General features: G+C 35.5%; 1 protein-coding gene across 2 annotated transcripts in view; it reads left to right on the forward strand.

Moving 5' to 3' along the window:
• The window catches only part of LOC134533625 (uncharacterized), a 39,255-nt gene extending 18,465 nt beyond the window's left edge, over window positions 1-20,790 (forward strand). For both annotated transcript variants that reach the window (XM_063371116.1, XM_063371115.1), the window contains exons 6-7: window positions 1,213-4,930; window positions 5,501-20,790. In XM_063371116.1, coding sequence (XP_063227186.1) covers window positions 13,813-15,279 — 1,467 coding nt within the window. In that variant the 5' untranslated portion in view covers window positions 1,213-4,930; window positions 5,501-13,812 and the 3' untranslated portion in view covers window positions 15,280-20,790. The remainder of the gene's footprint in view (window positions 1-1,212; window positions 4,931-5,500) is intronic.
• Window positions 20,791-24,148: the final 3,358 nt, after the last annotated feature.

Consider the following 24,148-nt stretch of genomic DNA (forward strand, 5'->3'; position numbering starts at 1 on the left):
TAATGTGGTCAAAATAAAGAAAAAGGACTGCAGATTTATAACAGTATTGTGAAATTTTTCCAAAAATGTAGACAAAGCTGGTCTTCCTTTAATGCACTTGTTATACTACAAAATAGGGTTAATTCCCTTATTATTTGCACATAATTATTTTACCAATGAGGAATGCCTATAACTCAGCTTATTACAAGAGACAAGAGTATGCCAGTTGTTTTGCCTGTATATTGCAGTTTGCAAGCATATCCCTCTATTAATATGGTATGAATATGACAATTTTATATCATATACATTACATATATGTTATGTAACAATGTTACATATATGGTATGAAACATGTAACAATGTCACATATTTGTTATGTAACAATGTAGCATATATTTTAGGTAACAATGTTACATTTCTGAGAGGTATCACTGTAATGTTTCAGAGACATTGCAACATTAAGTTATGAAAGAGGACATATCTACGTAAATGTAATGTAACTGAAACCGAACAATTATGTATCGTAACATTTCTGAAACATTACGAATGTTACAAAGTTATTTAACTGTTACGTTTCTGCAACATAAGTGTGCTGTGTGGGTTATAGTACAACCAATTACGTTTATGGGGGAAAAATTAGTCATTATTCAAATTTCAATTATACAAAAGAGATTTATTTCCCTATTTAAATTAGCAATAAATTGAATATATATTACATTTGATGTATTATGTTATAACACATAACTTTGTTCATACAAACATCATTAATACAGAGTACTAAATATTACAAACTGATTTTTTTGTCCATTGAGCATACCATTAGAAATCAAACATTGAATAATTATTATTGTTTTGAGTACATACTACTACGTGCATATGTTTTATCATAATTTTTAACAAAAAATGTTGTACAGTAATGAATTTCATGTGATTTTTAGTCTGAGATGGTTTCCTATAAAAACTATATTACAAAGTAGCGTACCAAATTTTCACCCCCTTCTGGTTTGTATTAATGAGATTTCGCTGTAATTATTTAACAAAAAAATCTTTACTTTATTAGAGGCTGAATTCATGTAAGAACATTATTTTGTGGGGAAAATATCACTTTCGCACAACCCTACAAGTAGGCCTGATGAGTACTTGCTGGATGTGTGTTGTTATGAGTATCAATATTGATGTAATTTTTTTTGTACCTATGTTACATGTGTGTTATGTCATGTTTTGTTTCTATAGGTTCCAGAACAGCTGGTCGGAGCAGTTTGCTGAGAGCTGTTAATGTCACGCGGCAAGATGACTTGACCCCAAAGGCTACATACTTGTACAAGGTAGCAGCAAAACTGAAACGTCAGGCAAGTTTGTTGTCCAAGAAAACGTGTTCATTTCGTAAACTTCTACGAATGGCAGAAGATGTTAGTGCCCGGCTGTGTCTCCAAGATTTGGCTGACCATGTGGATTAGGTTACTTACAATTTCATAATGTCACAGGTCCGAACCCAGAAACTAAAACCCCGTGGCAGAAGGTTTACGTTAAATGACAAAGTTCTAGCTCTTTCGCTATACCGACAAAGTGGACAATAAGGAAGTTGTACACATATTTGATCCACCACACCTACTCAAAGGGATTCAAAATAATCTTTTGTCCAAATATGTTAAATTTATATGGAAATCAAATGCCCGCAAAGCATCTTGGAAACATGTATTACAGTTTTACAAGTTGGACGAGCTAAACTACTGTCACAGGAATTGTACCTATTATTCTCAATGCTACAAAAATGTTTGGGTAGGTATAACTGAAAATACATCGTCTTGTTCTCCATCGTAGACAAGGGCCAACATTTTTAATTCCTCATAGAGTTCCACAGCGTCAATATCACTTTATCTCTGGCGCTCAATGAAATTTGTAGCTCTTGACAATTATTCATCAGATCTTCATCACTCATGTTCTGTAGGCCCTTGATTTGATACATAAAGCCAAACTTGCCTTTATAGGTCTTCAAAGCTGCAAATCTTGGCTGACAGCTCATTCGTATTGAATCTACTACCACCAGAAAATAGTTTATTTTGAAATTATCTTCAGGTGGAAGCTCGGGAGCTTCATCTTCTCTTTCATAGAAGAACATTTTCTTTTACGCCGTCTTCTGCTGTTCTTAAACACGCTATTGATGCCAACTTCTTTTGCTACTTCTCTTGCTGTTACCAATGCCGCATTGAAGCCACTCAGACGATATTTATCTAACCACTTGAAAAAATGTTTCTAAGTGCTTAACTGCCATACCTAAATGCACATTTACGTTTTGCCATAACTTACTGATGGTGTTTATTTTGACAAGAATATTGTACCACACCACAAGAGATGCAACAAACTCTTATGTAGTAATTTTGTTTTCTAATGATTGACACTCACTTATTAAACCACAGTCTGTGTTACTCTTACGAAGACTTGACAAAGCATCACAAACATTGCTTAGCTGATACCTCACAGCTTTTACAGATTCAATTCTGGACTCCCATCTGGTTTCGGAAAGAGGTTTGAGAGAAATGTTGACATACGACTTCAGAATACCCCATCGTTCACTTGAGCAAGAGAAAACTGTGTACATTCTTTGCAAAAGACCAAAAAATGTCTGCGCATGAGCACAAGATGAAGCAGCGTCTCCCAATACTAAGTTCCATCTGTGGCTTCTACACGGTACAAAGAATGCAAGAGAATTAATGTTGAGTAGCCTTCTTTGTACACCGCTCTTTTCCCCACGCATGTAAGCACCATTGTCATAGCCTTGACCCCTACAGTTGACAATGGACAAGCCTAACTCCTCCAATTTGTTTATTATGTAATCGGCCAGCTTTTCACCTGTAGTTTTTCTACAGCTACAAATTCTACTAAATTTTCCTCAATTTCTGCAGTGTCTTGGTTTGTTATTCTTAGAATTTTTGACAAGTATTCAATCCGAGCTATATCTCGAGTGCAGTCCAAAATGATTGCAAAGTACTTATTCTTTAATACTTAATCTATTATTTTAGCTCTAACATGATTGGCCATTATGTCGATAAATTCATTCAGGTAGTGGTTTCTTGTTTATAGTTTGGTGCAAGTACTCTCGCAATGTTGGGTCAAATCGTGCAATCAAATTAACCAAATCCAAAAAATTTCCACTGTTATTCGAATTGGACAACCTCTCTTCATGCCCTCTGAAAGCCAACTTATGATTAGCCAAAAACTGTACGATGGCTAATAGCCTTTCTAAAATGTCTCTCCGGCGTTGTTGTTCAGCTCGAATCTGGGCCTGGGTTTGTGAATCAATAGTTTTTTATCACAAGAAAGGCCGTTTTTTAAACTAAGCCATTTTACCATGCATTCTTTGTGACACTTGCTCTTTTCGTGAGACTTGAGCACCTCGGATAGATGCTTCCAGTCACTCATACCTTCATTATATCCAAGGGCACTGTTGGGATTAGGTCTTAGAGAGAATAAACGACATGCAAAACAGTAAACAGCATCTTTTGACTTGGAATAAACTAACCATCGCCTATCTTGCTCTTCACCATTTATAAGTGTTTTTATATAATGTGTCTAAAATGTCGACCACTTTAATTTTTGGGGTAATATTTATTGTATATCCTCACAGGGCCGTTTTGAACCATACTAGTTATTTGTAAGACACTTAATTGTTTAGGCCATAAAAAAGGGTCACTCACAGTTACATTGGTAGGTAAGGTATCGATTTCCTCACGGATGTCGAATACCGCATCGTTATCCTCTAATGGCACATGTGCAGATGATGATGACGTCGACTCAGGATACATCACCTCGTTGCTTCCGAAAGGTGTATCACTGTGGCTACTGAGTCCTACATCTGCAGCGACAGTAACTTCTTCCTCTGCCATCGTTGAATCTCACACGCACAGATGTTCAGATGACACAGACATACACTGGGAACATTGTTTTTCAGGGGTTTCTGCCCGTGAATTTCTCAATCATGAAATCTTCTGCAATTTTCACTAAATTATGAGTTTCAGATAAAGTTTTTTTTTCTTCAAGAAATTTTTCTAACAGTTTTTCTAATTTTTTATTTGATCCACTAGGTAGGTAAAGATTCAGCACTTTTTGTTTTTTCCTCAATTTCTTTCAGTTAAAAATCCTGTAAGTTTTGCTCTCTATCCAAATATGTTTTTGATATATCATCTGTCAAACTTATCCATATTTTTCGTGTTTGATGTCTTTTATCTAATGATTTACTGACCTTGGCATAGTTTGGAGTATTTGTAACTGCTTGGTGTAGATTTGCAGGTTGGTGTTCGAGTGGAATTTCAAAAATCTGCCCATCAGGTGGAACTATTGAGGTTATGCATATGGTGTTTGATTTCCCATCTGCTGTTGGTTTCACAGCAAAATCAAACCTCAATTTTTCCATGTTTCGTGAAATATTTGCAGAAAATGTTGTTTTATAAATATGTTTCACTCTTGTTTAATTGGTAAAATGAAATAACATTTAAAGCCAAATATAGATCATATTCTCTTCAAGAAAGTATATTGTTCACAATAATCATAACCCACTCTCACTTTTCATTTAATTAAATGTCACAATATATAGTAGGTTTTGTTTATATCGCGCCAAAGACAAATTGAAAGAAAAGAGTTCACACATAGCGAAATGGTTTTTTTTACAATGTGCGAACTCTTTTCTTTCAGTTTGTCTTTGGCGCAATATAAACAAAGCATACTAAATATTGTGAAATTATATAAATTGACAAAAATCTTATTTTGCAACTTTATCTATAAAAAGACAACAAGGCTGAACAGAAATGTTTTCTTCTTTTTCTAGCTGCTGAATAGCTGTTGACTCGTACTTTCTTCCATATGGCAGTGATGGAACGTTGAGAATGTCAGGAGAATATATAATGCAAACACCATTTTCTTAACGAAGTTAAATTGTTCTTTACAGAATTGGGAAGTGAGTTTGATTTGCACATTTTTTTTTTAGGAAGTAGATTAAAAATTGGTTTGTAGTTTAGTTATTGCAAATTCTATAGATATTTTGCATTTTAAATATATATTTATATGTGTACGAGTATTAATGCTTAATTTGCAATGTTTTAATATCTAGTTTTACAATACAATATATTAGTAAGAAGTGATTTTCATTGCGGTACGGAAGATTTTTGTAAATGTAAACGTGACTGTACGTGGAATACCTTTCATCGCCTAAATGTTATTTCGAAAATAAAAATGTTGGAGATATTTTTGTGATTTGTGATTTGAAACCCGATCCACCTCGTCAATTTATGGTGACATAAATATTTGAAATGAATTTAAATATCTTAGTTATGTAGTATATGAATTAAAAAAACGTTAAAACAGAATTAAAGTTGTTTGCAATTCAACTAAGGGATATATTCTGGAGCGCAGAATTCAGTTCATTTTTCAAGTTAACTAACAAGGTCGAGAAATGAGCAAGGAAAAACGAGAATTTGATCCTGTTGGTGCATGCAGCGATAAGCAGAGTAACCTGCCTTGTTCACAGATAACGCGGGTACGAGCAGTAACTGGACTCCAGCCGACACACAACAAGAGAACCTTCCCCTCCAGGGGCCCTATTCTTGACGCTGCCGGAATGATCCGCAAGTTTCAACCCGCTAGACAGCTAAATGTCTATTCTTGAAACTGCTTTTGCTGCTACCGGAATCAACATTGTCGGGTTTAAGAAATGTCTTTATGGAAGTGTGGCAACGTTCAATATTGTGTTGACGTCACTGGTAGAAGGCCAATCACAACGAGGGAAGAACCATTTATTATTAAAAGTTAAATGTTTTCATATACTCATATCTTTTCTCTAGTTGATGGACGTGGAGGTTATGAAATGAACAACTTTATTTTATGTTAGAAAAAGTACTACAAACATACAAATATTTGCGAAATTATTTACAAATTCATGTGTTTTTTTTTATTAAAATTTACAATTCTTATACCTTAAAAGTACTCATTTTTTTAGTTTATTGTTTCTGCTTACTTGATAGAATTTAAAATTATTATCACTTAAAAGTAATCGTTTCTTAGTTTGTTTCTGCTTACTTTGCCGCAACTTTTTATGTTAGTGTAAAATTTGAGGTGAAAATAAATTTTATGTGGTGTTTCTTGATTCAGCAAACAATTGTGAATGTGCACATTAAGATTTTTATAACTGCAAGTCAATACAAAATTATAGAATTTTATGAACATCATCTGGCAATTATCTCATGGTGCGGGGGGAAATGTGTAAAAGTTCCATATTGCGTATCCAAGTTAACTTGTGATCCTTGAGGGCATACGGTGTTATGGAGGAAATATCGGAGCGAATTAGTGGGCGCCACCACGTGAGTGGGCACGTGGACCCGGCGAGAGACTCTAACCCAGGGCGTTACGTGGCCCGTGTGCGGCGAGATATTTGGCCCTCTGGATATTGCACACGCCGCTCTCGACCCTACCTAAGCCCGCTCTCAGCGTCGGGCACGCTTCTAACACGCAGTGGGTTCTCAGGGCGTCCCACACGCCGCTGACCAGGTTGGGGTCCCACGTGGTCCCCCGAACACAAAGACACGTAACACAGTTAATTAGTTTATTGTACTCACGATTTATTTCCGTACACGTTCTTTCACTGGTACAACTGATAAAATGCCCGGGGCACGAATCGGCTTAGATGAAGAGGCGGACCACGCACGTGGCCGCCCCAAGTCGTTACGTATTACGATGGTGATATTAAAAACTCCGATAAGTTAATATTAATTATTTAAACAGTCTCTCCGACCGAGAGAGGCCCCGAGGATGAAGAAAGAGATTCGAATAAATTAAACTATGGAATTATTACTCAGTGACTCAACGGTGATGTCCTCGGGGTGTCGACAGAGACGTCCGCTCTCGGCCGGCTGTAGAAGGAGACTGGGGTGAGATCATGGTTTGCAGGTGGCAACATGGCGCCCTTCGCGCCGAACACAATTACCGTTACAACACTCTGCGATTCCGTGCCCCGGCGAAAGTTAAGTAAATAATAGATTACATTAATAATTATATAAAAATTACTGGCAATTTAATATACGTTAATGCTTACGTAGTTATTGAGAATTATTATAAACATTTCTACCCTCGGCCAAGTCCGTGCCTATTCGGGTCCGCCCGGGCAACGTCTATAGTTTTATATTTAACATAATATTTAAATTAAAGAAACACCTGATTAAACTGTAACAAAACACTGGGGCAAAAGAATACAAGAAAAAGGGTTACAATGTGAATTAATATATTTAGGGGTGCGGCGCACTGCATCTAAGCGCCCTCTTGCTGTAGTTCGTGGCGCGCAGTTTGAATCGCACACGGCTACGTACGTTACGACACAAATGCCGGGTAGGGAAGGTGTTGGTAAAGGGAACGGAGGATGATCAGGCTCATGGGGCGAAGCCCCGGCTGACGTCAATTGCCCCCCTCTCGAATAGCCTGTCATGCCGACGTTTCCTTTCGTGCCCGGTGGGCGTGTCCGCTCCTGGTGTGCGCGCTGTCTTCCAACGTCCCTATCGCACAGCATCTGGGTTCTCGCGCGGGCATGCAGCTGGTATCGTGGCGCCGGGATCGGTGTCTCCGACGCGGGATCTACCGCCGCCTCCTGCGCCGTCTCATCCTCCGGCGGCTCCTCCACTGTCACACTAAACGTAGCGTCCGCCAGAGAGAAGTGTAGCGGCCACAGCGGCTCGTCTGGTGATGCCGGTCTAACCTCCTCTCCCTCTGGCTCCCATACGAGTGGTTGGGGCTCTGGTTGGTCTGATGTTCCGGCCGTGTCACTGAGGAATCCCCTGAAGGGTGAGGCCCCGTCTCCCGAATACTCAAACAGTCGCCTTGGTCGGGTAGTCGTCGTTGCCGCGGGTGTCCCCTGTCCCGCCTCTACCTCCGGGAAGCCCCTGAACCCGTCCCCATCCGCGTCCGTTGGTGTGGACGTGGCCGGTTGTGCTGCCTCTCCGCCGCCCGCCACGTTCTCCGTCTCCTCCCGCCGCTCCGTCGTCCGTCGCGTTCTCCGTCTCCCCGTCGTCCGTCACGTTCTCCACCTCTTCCCGCCGCTCCGTCGTCCGCCACGTTCTCCGTCTCCCCGTCGTCCGTCACGTTCTCCGCCTCTCCGTCTTCTCGCCCCGCTACCCTGACGTCGTCCCGGTGGTATTTTGCGGCCCGGCCGGAGGGTAGTTTTATCACCACCGCCGTAGGTCCCGCTTTAATTACCGTCACCGGGCCGAGCCACTTCGGCGCTAATCCGGCGCAGAAGTTGCGACGGCCGGAAGAGAGTGGGTGAAGTCGGGCGTATACCAGCTGGCCGGGGCTCAAGTCAGGTGGTGGGTGAGTTGTCCCGGGTGTTCGCAGTGCCTGGTACGCCTCCTGGTTGCGTCGCGCGGCGTCATGCGTCTCGGCCAACCGCCTCAAGCGCATCTCGGGGCTCTCTACATCCGCCTCGATCTGTTGTTGTTGGCGCACGTGGTATTCCCCGGGGAGAGTGAGGTTCCGCCCCTGGACCATTGTGGCCGGTGTCTCGCCGGTTGCAGCATTCACCCGTCATCGGATGCAGTACAGTATGTCGGGGATGTGGGCATCCCACTGGGCGTGGTCGTCCGAGAGTCTCAACCGCAGCTGCACTTTTACCTCCTGATTCCGTCGCTCCGTGGGGTTTGCGCGTGGGTGATATATGGGTGTGGTGTGCAGGATGACCCGCCACTTCCTCCCCAGCTGCGCCCACCGGCGCCTGGCAAACTGAGTGGCGTTGTCTGTCAGCAGGACACGTGGGTAGCCCCACCTAGGGAAAAACTCTGTCTCTAGACTGCGCGCAATGGTGCTGGCCCGGGCGTTCGTGAGGGGGTACGCCTCCACCCAGCGCGTATAACAATCCGTCACGACTAGCAAAAATCGTTTCCCTCGCTGCGATCGTGGATACGGCCCCATGAGGTCAAGGGCGACCGTGTGAAAGGGCTCCGTGGGTCGCCTAGGTATCTGCTGAGCTGTCCCGTCTGTACGGTGTGCCTTGTGCCGCTGACAGTGCCGGCACTTCCGTACACAATCTCGTACAAACTGGTTCACCCCTGGCCAGTAGAATCGCCCCCGTACGTCGTGACGCGTCTGGTCTGCGCCGGGATGTCCTGCTAGTCGGTTCACGTGGAACATGTCTAAAACCTCCCGCCTCGTAGTTGACGGTGCGAATGTCCGCCATGGGTCGTCTGTCCCCTTCGGTCGTGCCTGGAGTAGCCCGTCCACCACCCGAGACAATAATAGTATTATCGTTATTTTGAAAGTTAATATGTTTATTTACTAACACTGCTAACAGATGTCGCATAGTTCGTGAAATTTCATTGCCTGAAATTAACAGTAAGAATTCAATTGTGAACCGATTTCACAGTTCGCACAGGTCGTGTGCACAAGTCGTGTGCATGGCTTGCTATGCACTCGCTTAATTTTTTTAATTGTGAACCCAGCCTTAGTCCTCAAAAATACCAGCAGCTTGAAATGTCCCCATAGCGGCTTAAGCATCCATGTCTACAGCCTCCGATAAGCCGCTGGTGGGAAGCTTTGACCTTGGCATCTAGAGCCATATTGGATTCTAGATCTTTGCATCTTTCGTTACAGCCGTCATCTTGAAAATCCATAATTTTTATGCATGAAAATCAGGAAAAAATTTTAAATTTATAAAAAAATTAATCAAATTTTAATATTTTTTGTAGAAAAAAACACATGTCATGAAGTTCTTGGTTCGAACCCGGTGAGGACAAAAAAAAAAATTGTGACAGATCCTTTCTCGGGTACCCGCCAGTAGGCCTAAAATAATTTGGCCTAAAATTAGGCTAAATATTTTTAGGCCATGTGACTTTATGCCAAACAATATTAGGTCAAATGACTTTAGGTCAAATATCTTTATGCCAAACGACTTTAGGCAAAATAATTTTAGGTCAAATGACTTTAGGCCAAACAAATTTATGTCAAATAGCTTTAGGCCAAATATGTTTAGGCCAAACGTCTTTAGGCCAAATAATTTTAGGTCAAATAAGTTTCCGAAAATTATTTTATGTCAAATAATTTTAGGTCAAACAATTTTTGGTCATTTGGTAGAAAGTAACTTTATTTCTGGCAAAAGGAAGTGCTTGCACATTTAGCTCTCTCTCTCTCTATCTATCTACCACACTCTTCGAACATTCAACATGGCTAGAAAACTTAAAATAAGTTTAGTGATGAACTTTTCTGTTCGCAAGTTTTTTGTTTGCTTGTTATTTACATATTGCTTCTCTGGCGGTTATTTTAATAAGCGAAATAAGTGAATGATTATTTTATTTTCTGGTTAATTTGTTTAATAAATACCCCATCCCTGGAAAAGTACAATAATGTGCACCACATGTTCTATGTGAGTGTCTTGTCATACTGTCCTTATCACAATTGTGTGGTTCGAGTTGAGTGAACCAGAATAAATTAATAAATAACATGAGTAAGACTTGTTTAACTATATTTTACTTAGGTGATAGGTAAATATTCCCAATAAAGAACTAACAGTATCAGTATCCAGTACCTAACTAAATACATAAAACCAACTGTAAACATAACATCAATAAACAACACGGAAACTATCTTTGGTCTACCATCTGGCGATCTCAGGTTCAGTCCAGCGGGTGATCCTGTCAAGTTTAGTAGCGTATCAACTAGATGGCGCTGCAGCGCATCAACTTCTATCTTACACTGGCAGAAACATATCTACCGGGTTCTGCTAATTAGCTATAAAATGCTCCAATCAGGTTTTAAAGCAGAAAAATTTGATTGCCACACAAAAATGACTTGCTGCAAAAATTTTTTGTAGATATCAAAAACATTTTCCAATACAAAGTCAGTATAATTGTAGCCAACTTTTTTCCAAGTGAGATTCACCAACTTGCAAAAAAAAACTTTCACTCATACAGTATTTTTTTGGGTATTTCAATTTTTTTTTTCTTATTGAGTGCATGCACTATTTGCTTAACTCGACAAATTATTTAACACGTAAATGGGAACCAGTTGTGACATGGAGAACAAACTGACGCTACTTTCTAAGCGACACATAGGTTTCATCAGTAGCGGTTGTTAAAATGCATGTTGCTATTATCAACTGTAGGGCACAGAAAATATATCTTGTTACTTTATGTCGGTAATCCAAATGTTCTGTTGTGCACACACTGTAACAGCGATAATTGGAAGAATAAAAGACAACAGATAAGTGTAATAAAAGTCTCGTCTAAATGACAGTACAATAATTAACTGCAAACATTACCAGCTATAATTTAACCCAAAGCATCTCGAAAATAATTTCCTTTAGATTTATTGGAAATGTATTTTATTCACGCACTAGTTATTTCACATTAATTTGTGTTTACTTGTAACCAAAACAATAATAATCTATGTAAACACAGTGTAGGATAGTACTTAAAAATAACAAAGAATTTGTGCAGAAAAAAAAAAGGCCTTTCAAAGCTGACTCAACTGTTTGTTAAATAAATTGCTTTTTGTTTAATTTATTGTTTAGTATAATAAATTACAGTAGTTTACATATATTCTTTAATTCAAAACATGAGTCTGATTTATAAATGTTATTTTCCATCATCTCTACCAATACCTATGCTATCACTTAGATTGTTTTTTTTACAAACGCAAAACAAGTTTTATATTAGTGAGAAAATTTGCAATTTACAGCTATAATAATCTTGTAAACTGCAATTCTGTGTGCATTTTAGAAATTTTTGTATGTCTAAATAAAGGGTTGTAAATTATTGCTCTATAAACCCTACAGCTCAACATAATAGCATAGCTGGAAGTAACTAAAACATTCTACTATTTGATAGAAGTAACTGTTAAAAGATAAGAGTTAATTATTCTAAAAAACAGTTTTAGGCCAAATACCTTGTTTTCGTCTGCTGGAGACCACCATCTTGTTTTCATCTGCTAGAATGCACAACTGTCATATTAGTTAAAGTTTTATCCGCTAGAGTGCAGCTAGAGGCGCCTACTATCTTGAAATGTTGATGCCATCATCGAAATTCGTAATTATTTAGCTGGAAATTTGGGAAAAATTCCAAAATTCATTACGAAAATTTGAAACCAATAACTGATTGATCCGATCAGTTCCTGTCCTTGGTTCAATACTTGATCGAAGCAATGTCGTGTCTTTGTCTCGTTTCAACTGTTGTGTTTTTTTTGGGTTCAATATTTATGTGCTGACATCATGTGTATTTCGTTCTCTTCTGTTTTTGGAAGTTTTTGTCTTTTGTGTTTTTTGTAGTTTTCTTCTACAGACATACATGTGCTTAGGAATGGCGTATGTCCAAAAGCTTACATCAAGTCATGCACTCCCATTGCACAAATCTTTCAAAGATAATAAAATCACCCGTAATAAACTACAGTTAAAATTTAATGCCTAAGTATGTCGCCTGCAAAGTTCCGTATCAAAATGTTTGGTTAAGTGTGTTTTTGCACAAGAATGTTCTTTTGTGATTCATAAGTCCGAGAGCACAAAGGTCACTAAGGGTGACTAGCAGGTGCTTCAGGTGCATATATTAGATTCTAAGTGCAAAGCGTTAAAAATGGCGCGCAATCTGCATTTCTGTGTATTTAAACCGGTGGTAATTTTATTGTAAGACCTAATTAATTGCCTTTTAAAAGCTCCCTATTCAAAAAATAAGCAGTATAAATAAAAAACAGTGTCATGTATAATTTTTTTTGTTTGAATTATCACGACACCACTAAAAAATCTAAGGTAGTTTGAGATCTCGCAGTGTTAACTAATCCAAACTACAGATAGAAGAACAGAGATAATTTTTTTATCAAATCACGATTTTTTAATTTGGTTTCGAAAGTAAAAAAAAAAATCTATATCAATAGTAAACATGTACAAGGTAATAAAGTCTGTACATTGAATAAAATTTAAAAAATATACTGTAATTGGCTACTAAAATTATTTAAAAACAAAAAAAAATTGTTCAAGAATTGTGTCTGTTCGTTTGTTGTGTGACGTCACCATCACAGTCGTTACTGCATATCTGTGCAGTTTGTGATTACTTCATTTATTTATTTTATCTTTGTCGTATTTCTCTCAGCATTTAATTTTTTTTTTGATCGTTGTTGCTGTGTTATAAGCTTATAAGCGAAAGTACCTCTATGGAAAAGGGAATACTAGAATGGCTTCAAAAAGAAGGAAAGTTTTTTGGAAGGCCATGTTGATTTAAGTTGTTTTTGTGAATAATGTTTGATCAATATAGGACGATTTGATGGATATTTAAGTAAGTGTACAGATATTATTTGGTTTTAATTAGAGTGAGAGTTAAAATTATATATTATGTCAGTTCGTACATTAATGGCATACACATTCTTGACGCAAAAGGAATTGAAGTTATAAATTTTTTTTATCAATAGTAATCATAACGTAAATCGTCTCATACCCAGCGGTTAGATTGAAGAGTTTCAAACATTTTTTCCCTGAGCTAGAAAAAGGCTGGACATTGTAAAATGGAAATATTATTTATTACTATTATTCTGACATACCATATCACAAACTAAGGACTCTTGATTAAGCCATGTCCAACGTAAATCCAGGAGATTAACAAGTCAAAGGTTGTACCGTCTGGCTTATTATTAAACTTACCTTTGATATGGTTGTTAATTATAATAAATGGTAATATTTAATTAAATAAGGTGTCACAGAAGAAGTGGAACCCATCAGTGGGGCACGAGTAGTGAGACGACACAATAATTATAATTATTGTTTATTTTGTGTTGTATATATTTTGTCTTTATGATTACCTAGTTTGTTTCATACACTATTGAGCTATGCCACGTCTTAATCCCATTGTTTATAGCTTAAGGAATCGAACCGAAGGATCGACTGATGTGGACGAGAATTTAGAAATAGTAACACAGTTATCAAACAGCGATACATTGACCGCAAATTCGAAAGAATTGAGTATGTCAGGATCACTTGAAAATCATGCCCAATTGTTAGACACACACGCAGGAGAGAGTGAGAGCGAGAAGCGGCCCATAACAGATACACAACCGGCTCTACCTCCATCTACACCACCACCTAATGTTGAGTTACCCACTTATGACATGGATATCACAACCGGCGGCTTGCATAGTCTAGTGCCATCAGATAATGTAGCAGCTAGTGTAGCTACTTTTCAGCCTGCTACTGTCACTAATTTTAGTGCAGCATCTGTACCCACACCTACCATCATTGACATGGAAGTATTACTACAAGTGCTGAATAATCTTTCAGCTAAGATAGATCAGGGACAGGTTGATCTTTCAGCTAAGATAGATCAGGGACAGGCTGAGCTTTCAGCTAGGATAAACCAAATGCAGGGTAACGTAAATAACGTACAGGAATGTATTGAAATGCGTTTGTCAGAGCAGAAAGAAGCACTAGAGCGGTTAACTGAACAGGTAGCACAAGGTCATTCTAGAATAAATGATCTGGAGTCTAGTACAACAGCTTTACTAGTTACGGCCAGGGAAGAACGTCAACGAATCCAGGATCAGTGTGTTCGCAATCATACTGTACTTAGGGAAGAAATGCACGGACAGACTGAACAGTTACAGTTGCGTCTCGAACAAGTAGAAGAGGCTACCGTAACTTTATCTAGTCGGATCGATACACTGAGTAACGAGTGTACGCAGTTAGCAGAGAAGGCGGCTGACTGTCACACGGTACAGCTGTGCCAGCGCGTCGAAAGTCGATTGAATAACCAGTTCAGTGTTCAGCAACACCTGGAAAGTCAAGTGAAGGAGCTGGAGCGGCGGTTTCAGGGATTAGACACAGACCAGGTCCCTAGATTACCCACACAACCGAGTGACAATCCAGTACACAGCAACAGGGGCGCTAACGGACCAGCAGAGTCACTAGTTACACAAACATCTGAGCGATCCGTGCTGAATGCTACCGTGGGCGGTCTTACCATCGATCAGGCTGCACTACTACACCACCCAGCTAGGCAGTGGAGTGAATCTATGCCAACATTTACGGGCAAGGCAACAGAAAACCCCATACGATTCCTAAATAAATTTGAGGAATATGCCCGCACATTCGGTCTTAACGACACCGAAAAACTTAAATGTTTGGGCTCTGCGCTCAGAGGAAATGCGTTCTACTGGTATGAAATGTTACAGACAACTACCACGTCATACCAGCAATTCATTGACATGTTCAGGCAACAATACTGGAGTCTGAGGACGCAAGGCAACTTGAGGGCCCAATTACACACTGAGCGATATGACCCCAAGAAGGGCATGTCATAAGAAGCCCACATTTCTAGTATGTATGAGAGGACTCGTTATCTAGATTTGGTTATGTCTGATGCTCGGATGTGTCAGCAGAAATCATTTTCAGAATGTTCGGGGTATGTTGCAACAGAATTTTTTCTAAAGTATGCATGGGCGTTAGTGTATATTTTGACATTGTGGAATTGTTGGCTTTTTTTATCTAAGCCTTTTATCGATATTTATAAAACCTAAAAAAACTGTTTATTAGCAAGCATTTATAGGGACATATGGTTTATATACTGCCGTCGTTTGACTCATATAACTGTTTCCTTATATTTTTTTAATTAGTAGTCTGTAAAGATGGATTTTCTTGTAGCTTTTTTTAAATTTATGTTAATGGTTTTCATACAACAGCCGGGAGACCTCCAGACATTATGAAAAGCATGCAGCTATGCACCACGTATTACATCTGATGGTATGCATCAATATGTTCAATCATGTTTACATTATGGTGGAGTATAAATCTGGGGGGCTGAGCTTTCAGAGCACACAAGTTGACTTGCAGATCATAACGCACACATATAACCATTGTATACCCACGAGATTCTAGTTAATTAATACCGCTCCCCACAGAGGGAGTATTCGAGCTGAAGATTCGTATAAAATCATATATTTTCTCTGAGTCTGCAGTGAAACGGTAAAATGATAATAATGCTAAACTTTTTTTCCTTCACTGCTTGAGGTTGAGCGAAGCCTTCCTTCTCTTGTGGCTGTGAGAAGACATCCTACATTCACATATAAATTAAATAGAAATTTACGACACATAATGTGAAGATAACTGTATTATTTAATGCTAACTGTTGAAATGAATTTATATTATTCAAAACAACTCTATTTTTTTACACACTTATACTGTGTTGTGAAGGAGTGCTAAGATTTTGTGAATTGTTTTACACCTTTTCTGTCTTATTGTTGAATGTGCTGGAATTTTTTGAGATATTTTGTTCAAGAAAGTAGAATATTCATGGGGAAATAAAAAATAATTACAATCAATTATAAGGGGAAGTACCCAAATAAGAGATAGGCGGCTAAAAAGAGACACTGAGATATCCAGCCCGATAGGTGCTGCCACCTCTCGGCTAGAGCAGTTACTTGCTGCGTGTGATCGTCAGACACCATCTCCGTGCGTCGCAAAGCAACAGAAAGTATTCGGCGGAACGGACACGTAATTTCTTTTGTATGAGGTAACTTAATTCTCGCTAATGAAATATGAAAAAATTCTATTTAAGTAATGGATCGAATTTAAAACACTCAGTTTTGCATCTGGCATTGGTCTCAGTAACTAAAATGAATCTTTATTCGGTGTCTGACGTTGTATCGAGAGGGCACAGGTGTAAGTTTTGCAGCAAAGAATTTATCTTGAGAAAGAATGGAAGACAACACGAGAAGAATGACTGTGTTAAAAATCCACTACGCAATAAGATAAGTTGTATTTGATGTAGCAAGTCGTTTACGCGGAAAGGTAGCTTAAAAAGGCATAACAGAACTTGTAACGTAAAGCCTGCATACAAGCTAGAGGACAACGATGGATCTACTAGACTAAGGAAGCGTTATCTGCATTACGACAATAATTTTCCTTGTCTTGGGAGAGATTATGTTCGTGGCTCTTCCGATCTCGACAAAGAACTTAAATTGAAGGAGGTTGATGATTTTTGGAAGAATGAAGACAATGGAAGAATCCTTAACGTGAAAAGTGAGAATACATTCCAGCCGAATTCAAGTAGATCTTTCCTACTTTGTAAAAATGATGGACTCCTAAAGAAGACGATGAAGACACTTCAACATCATCGATATCAAATTCTTACGGTAATCTGGGTGAAGACGATGCCTTCTACGGTGATTGCTACAGTGACTCTGAGGCTGATGACAAAGGCATAGACTGTGATGAAGCACCTAACGCTGACAAGATCGAAGAATGTGGTGGTGTCCCGAGACCGAAACGATGGAAACGACTTGTTATAATAAATAAATCAGATAAAGCTTATTCTTATCACTGGACGATTGTGATATTAAAAGTATTTATAATAAACAAGCAAGTAAGATGGTGGTAGAAGAGATTGATTACACCTCATGGAAAGATCCAAACATATTGGTTGACCGGCTAAGACGTCTACATGGTTCGCTTTGTGCAGGAAACTATTTGTGCATCAATGAAATATCCTTCATACTCAAAGAACTTCGGAAAGCTGGCTACATACATTAATGGCTTGTTTTACTTGCATTTGTATAATGTTAAGAAATAAATTAAATATTGAAAGTAAAAATTTAATGTTTATATTTCTTGTATTCTGATTTCTTACTAAGACTTAGTTCTCGTAAATTGTGCTTCCAAATGTGCTGCCTTTTTAATGGTTCTTTCAAATGTGGTATCTTTTTGTTGATTGCACGTAGTAAAATCTCTAGTGACTGAATATTTACTAGTTCAAAACCTCTTGGTGTTACTAAAATATTTTTCAAGGTCACTTGGTACTTTAGTATGTATAAAAATTTCCCGATGGTCTAATTGACTGTAATTAGCTAAAGACGAAGAAGGTCATGCGGTGACTGAAATGACTAGCCTATACGTCTGATATTGTCATGACTCGGTCTCATGGTCCGGAGCCACTTGGGCCTGTATGTGTGACTTTGTACATAAACGATTTATAGGTTATTCAGATTATCGAAAAATTCGACTTTCATGTAAGACATAGCGGTACTGTATTTAATTCGTTGGTCAGGTATATTGTCTTGAGTTGTTTTTCGTAGAGTGAATGATTAATAAATTCAACGAAAGGTAATGGAAAAAATATATAAATACATATATTAAATATTTAGTTACACCTGTCACTGGTCAAGAATCTAACCGAGGATAGGAATCCGTCGATTCAATATGTAAATTAATGAGTGATTAATTTAATGAATTTTGGATATTTTTCCGAATTTCTAGCTAAATAATTACACGAATCCAAGATGGTGACCAAATTTCAATATGGTGGGCACCTCAGTAGTAATAAATGATTACTGCTCTCTAGCGGGTTAGAATAAAACTAGTCTGATAGTAATGATAGTAAGACGAGTACACACACAAGATGGTGTCCTCCAGCAGACGAAAACAGGAAGGTGGCCTCCAGCGGTCGAAGACAATGTGGCGGACATGGTGTCATATAGGTTGACGATATATATATATATATATATATATATATATATATATATATATATATATACATATACACACACACACACACACACACCTTGGTATTGGTGGTGTGAGGTGAGTCTGTATGTGGTTTCTGTGGAGGAAGGATCTGTTTTTTTTTTTGCTCTTACCGGTTTCGAACCATAGAGGGGTATCAATCTAATCAATCATTATATAGATTACAAATTTATTTAATGAATTTTGAAATTTTTTTCATTAAAATCGTATAATAAATAAAGATTTTCAAGATGGTGCATTTCACGATAATTGAAACAAGTGGTGACAACAAAACGACGAGAGTGGTGTAAGTCATTTTTATTACTTTTAATTGAGAATTCTTTACATATCATAATAAATTACTGGTTTACTCTCGCCGGAAATCAAACCGAGTACCGAAATCGTTTAAATAACTAAACATTTGAAGTAGGAAATTTTTAAATTATTTTTTGGAATTTTTTTCGGAATTTCCAGCAAAAAAATTACAGATTTTCAAGATTACGACCGTAACGATCATTGCAACAGTTACGTCTTAATACAAGATGGTGGTTCTGTCTCAAACAGGTGTTGCTCATTATTACTTAAAATTAAAAAAAATTACAAGTCCGAATATGCATATAATTTTTATATAGACCTTATTTAATTATCAGTCTGGTAAATGTATCCATGGCCGTGCCGTTAAAGGTGTATGTTTTCCAACCTAGAGATCAGAGCTACGAGGGTTCGAATCACAGCGCTTCCAATAAAGTTTGTATAAAAAAATTAATTTAATATGTCCATAAGGACCATAAAAGCTATGTTAGGTAATGGAACATCAACCTTACGTAATGAGACAGAACAAAGCGGGCACACTCTATATTCAATGTGTGGGAATGTTATCTACTTGTACAATTTAATGTAAATTAAACAAATAATCATAAATGATTACAATGATTACGAATTTAAACCCATTATAACGATAGTAGTCGGTTTAGCTAATACATCAAACAAAATCTCTCAGTAAAATATGAATGAAATATTTTTACTTAAATGCACTTAAATAAGTATTATGAAGTAGAAAAAGGTCAAAACGTATCGTAAGAACCTATTTATAACGAAAGAAGTTTACGTAAATAAAAACAATTTTCAATTATTAAAAGCATGATTATATATAAATAAATCATTGTAAAGGTCTCAAATGTGTGGAAATGTTATCTACTTCAACCTTTGAATGTGAATTAACAGAAATTATCTTAAATGATACCAATGTAAATGAAATAAAACCAATTATAACGAATTATTTCGGAAAAATATTACATCAAACCCAATCATTTGAAACAATATAAATAAATTGATTTCAACCCAAATGTACTTATTTAAGTAAAACAAAGTAGAAAAAGATCAAAAAGCATCAATAGAACCCAATTATAACGAAATAAGTTTACTTGAATAGAAACAAATCTAATGATTAAATTAATGATTTAAACTAAATAAATCATTGGATAGGACTCAAATGTGTGGAAATGATATCTTCTTGAACAATTTTAAGTGTATTAACTAAAATAATCATAAACGATACCTATGAATACAAATTAAATCAAATTATAACAATATTATTCGGTTAAATTAATACATAAAACAAAATCACAAGGTACAAAATGAATGCATGATTTTTACTTCAATGCACTTAATTAAGTCATATGAAGTAGAAAAAGGTCAAAAAGTATCGTAATAACCTATTTATACGAAATAAGTTTACTTGAATAGAAACAATTTCCAATTATTAAATGCATGATTTAATCGAAATAAATGATTGGAAAGGACACAAATGTGTGGAAATGTTATCTACTTGTACAATTTAATGTGAATTAACCAAAATTTTCATAAAGGATTACAATGAATACGAATTAAATCCAATTATATCGATATTAGTCAGTTAAACTAATACATCAAACCAAATCACTCGGTACAATATGAATGAAATTATTTTTACTTAAATGCACTGAAATAAGTAATATGAAGTAGAAAAAGGTCAAAAAGTATCGTATGAACCTATTTATAACGAAATAAGTTTACTTGAATAGAAACAATTTCCAATTATTAAATGCATGATTATATATAAATAAATCATTGTAAAGGTCTCAAATGTGTGGGAATGTTATTTTCTTGTACAATTTAATGTGAATTAACCAAAATAATCATAAACGATTCAATTGAATATGAAATAAATCCAATTATAACGAATTGATTCTGAAAATTATTACATCAAATGAAATCACTCGAAACAATATAAATAGATTGATTACTACCCTAATGTACTTATTTAAGTAAAACAAGGTAGAAAAAGATCAAAAAGCATCAAAAGAACCCAATTATAACGAAATAGGTTTACTTAAATAGAAACAAATCCAATGATTAATTAATGATTTAAACAAAATAAATCATTGAAAAGGACTAAAATGTGTGCAAATGATATCTACTTGAACATTTTTAAGTGTATTTACTTAAATAATCATAAACGATACCAATGAAAAAAAAAAATCCAATTATATTAAAATGAGTCGGAAAAGAAAAAGGTCAAAACGTATCGTAAGAACCTATTTATAACGAAAGAAGTTTACGTAAATAAAAACAATTTTCAATTATTAAAAGCATGATTATATATAAATAAATTATTGTAAAGGTCTCAAATGTGTGGAAATGTTATCTACTTCAACCTTTGAATGTGAATTAACAGAAATTATCTTAAATGATACCAATGTAAATGAAATAAAACCAATTATAACAAATTAATTCGGAAAAATATTACATCAAACCAAATCATTTGAAACAATAAAAATAAATTGATTCATACCCAATTGTACTTATTTAATTAAAACTAAGTAGAAAAACATCAAAAAGCACCAATAGAACCCATTTATAACGAAATAAGTTTTCTTGAATTGAAACAATTTCCAATTATTTAATGCATGATTTAATCTAAATAAATCATTGGAAAGGACTCAAATGTGTGGAAATGATTACTACTTGTACAATTTAATGTGAATTAACCAAAATAATCATACTTGATTACATTAAATACAAATTAAATCAAATAATAACGATATTAGTCGGTTAAACTAATACATCAACCAAATCACTCGGTACAATATGAATGAAATGATTTTTACTTAAATGCACTTAAATAGGTAATATGAATTAGAAAAAGGTCAAAAAGTATCGTAAGAACCTATTTATAACGAAATAAGTTTACTTGAATAGAAAAAATTTCCAATTATTAAATGCATGATTTAATCTGAATAATTAATTGGAAAGGTCTCAAATGTGAGGAAATGTTATCTACTTGAACAATTTAATTTAAATTAACCAAAATAATAATAAACGATTTTAATGAATACGCATTAAATCCAATTATAACAATATTAGTCAGTTAAAATAATACATCAAACAAAATCACTCGGTATAAAATGAATAAAATGATTTTTACTTCAATGCATTTAAATAAGTAATACGAAGTAGAAAAAGGTCAAAAAGTATCGTAAGAACCTATTTATAACGAAATAAGTATACATGAATAGAAACACGAAATCCATTGGTATCATATAAGATAATTAGGGTTAAAGTAGATATTATTTCCACACATTTGAGTCCTTTCCAATGATTCTATGCTTTAATTCATTGGAGTTAGTTTCTATTCAAGTAAACTTATTTCTTTATAAATAATTTCTTCTGAGGTGATTTGAACTTTTTCCGCTTTATTTTACCTATTTTAGTGCATTAAAAAAATCATTTCATTCATATAGTATCGAGTGATTTTGTTTGATATATTAGTTTTTCCGACTAATTTCGTTATAATTGGATTTATTTCATATTCATTGGACTCTTTTATGATTATTTTTGAAAACACTTAAAATTGTTCAAGCAGATATTATTTCCACACATTTGAGTCCTTTCCAATGGTTTATTTCGATTAAATCATGCATTTAATAATTGGAAATTGTTTCTATTCAAGTAAACTTATTTTAATACATAGGTACATTTGATGGTTTTTGAACTTTTCCCACTTCATTATACTTATTTAAGTGCATTTAAGAAAATAATTATTTCATTCATGTAGTATCGAATGATTTTGTTTGATGTATTAGCTTTTCCGACTCATTTCATTATAATTTGATTTATTTCATTTCCATTGGTATCATTTAAGTTTATTCCGGTTAATTCACTTTGAAAGGTTTAAGTAGATAACATTTGCCCACATTTTAGTCCTTTGGAATGATATTTTCAGTATCTGTCAATGCATTAATTTATTGGAGTTTGTTTCTATTCAAGTTAACTTATTTCATTATAAATAGGTACTTTTGATGCTTATTGAACTTTTCTACTTTATTTTACTTATTTAGGTTCATTTAAGAAAATAATCATTATATTCATATTGTATCGAGTGATTTTGTTTGATGTATCAGCTTTTCCGACTTATTTCATTATATTTGGAATTATTTCGTTTTCATTGGAATCTTTTATGATTATTTTACTAAGACACTTAAAATTGTTCAAGTAGATAACCTTTTTCACACATTTGAGTCCTTTCCAATGGTTTATTTTGATTAAATCAATAATTTAATCATTGGATTTGTTTCTATTCAAGTAAACTTATTTCGTTATAAATATGTACTTTTTGAACTTTTTCCGCTTTATTTTACTTATTTTAGTTCATTTAAAAAAATCATTTTATTCATATAGTATCGAGTGATCTTGTTTGATGTATTAGCTTTTCCGATTTATTTCATTATAATTGGAATTATTTCGATTTCATTGGTATTGTTTATGATAATTTTAGTAATACACTTAAAATTGTCAAGTAGATATTTCCACACATTTGATTCCTTTCCAATGATTTAATTTTGTTTAAATCATTAATTTAATCATTGGATTTGTTTCTATTCAAGTAAACTTATTTCGTTATAATTGGATTCTTTCAATGCCTTTTGATCTTTTTCTACTACATTTTACTTAAATCAGGACATTGGGTCGAAATCAATTTATGTAAATTGTTTCGAGTGATTTGGTTTGTTGTAGTAATTTTCCCAATAAATTTGTTATAATTGGAGTTACTTCATTTCCATTGTTATGATTTAACATTATTTCAGTTAAAGTACATTTAATAGTTTAAGTATATAACATTTCCACACATTTGTGTCCTTGCCAATGATTTATTTCGTTTAAATTCATGCATTTATTCTTTGGATATTGATTCAATTTAAGTAAACTTATTTCGTTATCAATATCATTTTAGTTTATTTCGTTTAGTTTACATTGAAAGGTTTAATAAGATAACTTTTCCCAACATTTCAGTATTTTCCAATGATTTTTTTTTAGTTTCTGTTAATGCATTAATCATAGGAGTTTGTTTCTATTCAAGTAAACTTATTTCGTTATAAATAAGTTCTTTTGAGGCTTTTTGAACATTTTCTACTTCCATTTCACTTATTTAAGTGCATTAAAGTACAAATCAATTCATTCAAATTGTTTCGAGTGATCTAGTTTGAAGTATTAATTTTCGGAATTATTTCGTTATATTTGGATTTATTTCAGTTCCATTGGTATCATATAAGATAATTTCGGTTAATCTTCATTGAAAGATTCAAGTAGATAATATTTCCACACATTTCAGTCCTTTCCAATGATTTTTTTAGG

The sequence above is a fragment of the Bacillus rossius genome, chromosome 7 (assembly GCF_032445375.1).
Source record: "Bacillus rossius redtenbacheri isolate Brsri chromosome 7, Brsri_v3, whole genome shotgun sequence".
Classification (NCBI taxonomy): domain Eukaryota; kingdom Metazoa; phylum Arthropoda; class Insecta; order Phasmatodea; family Bacillidae; genus Bacillus; species Bacillus rossius.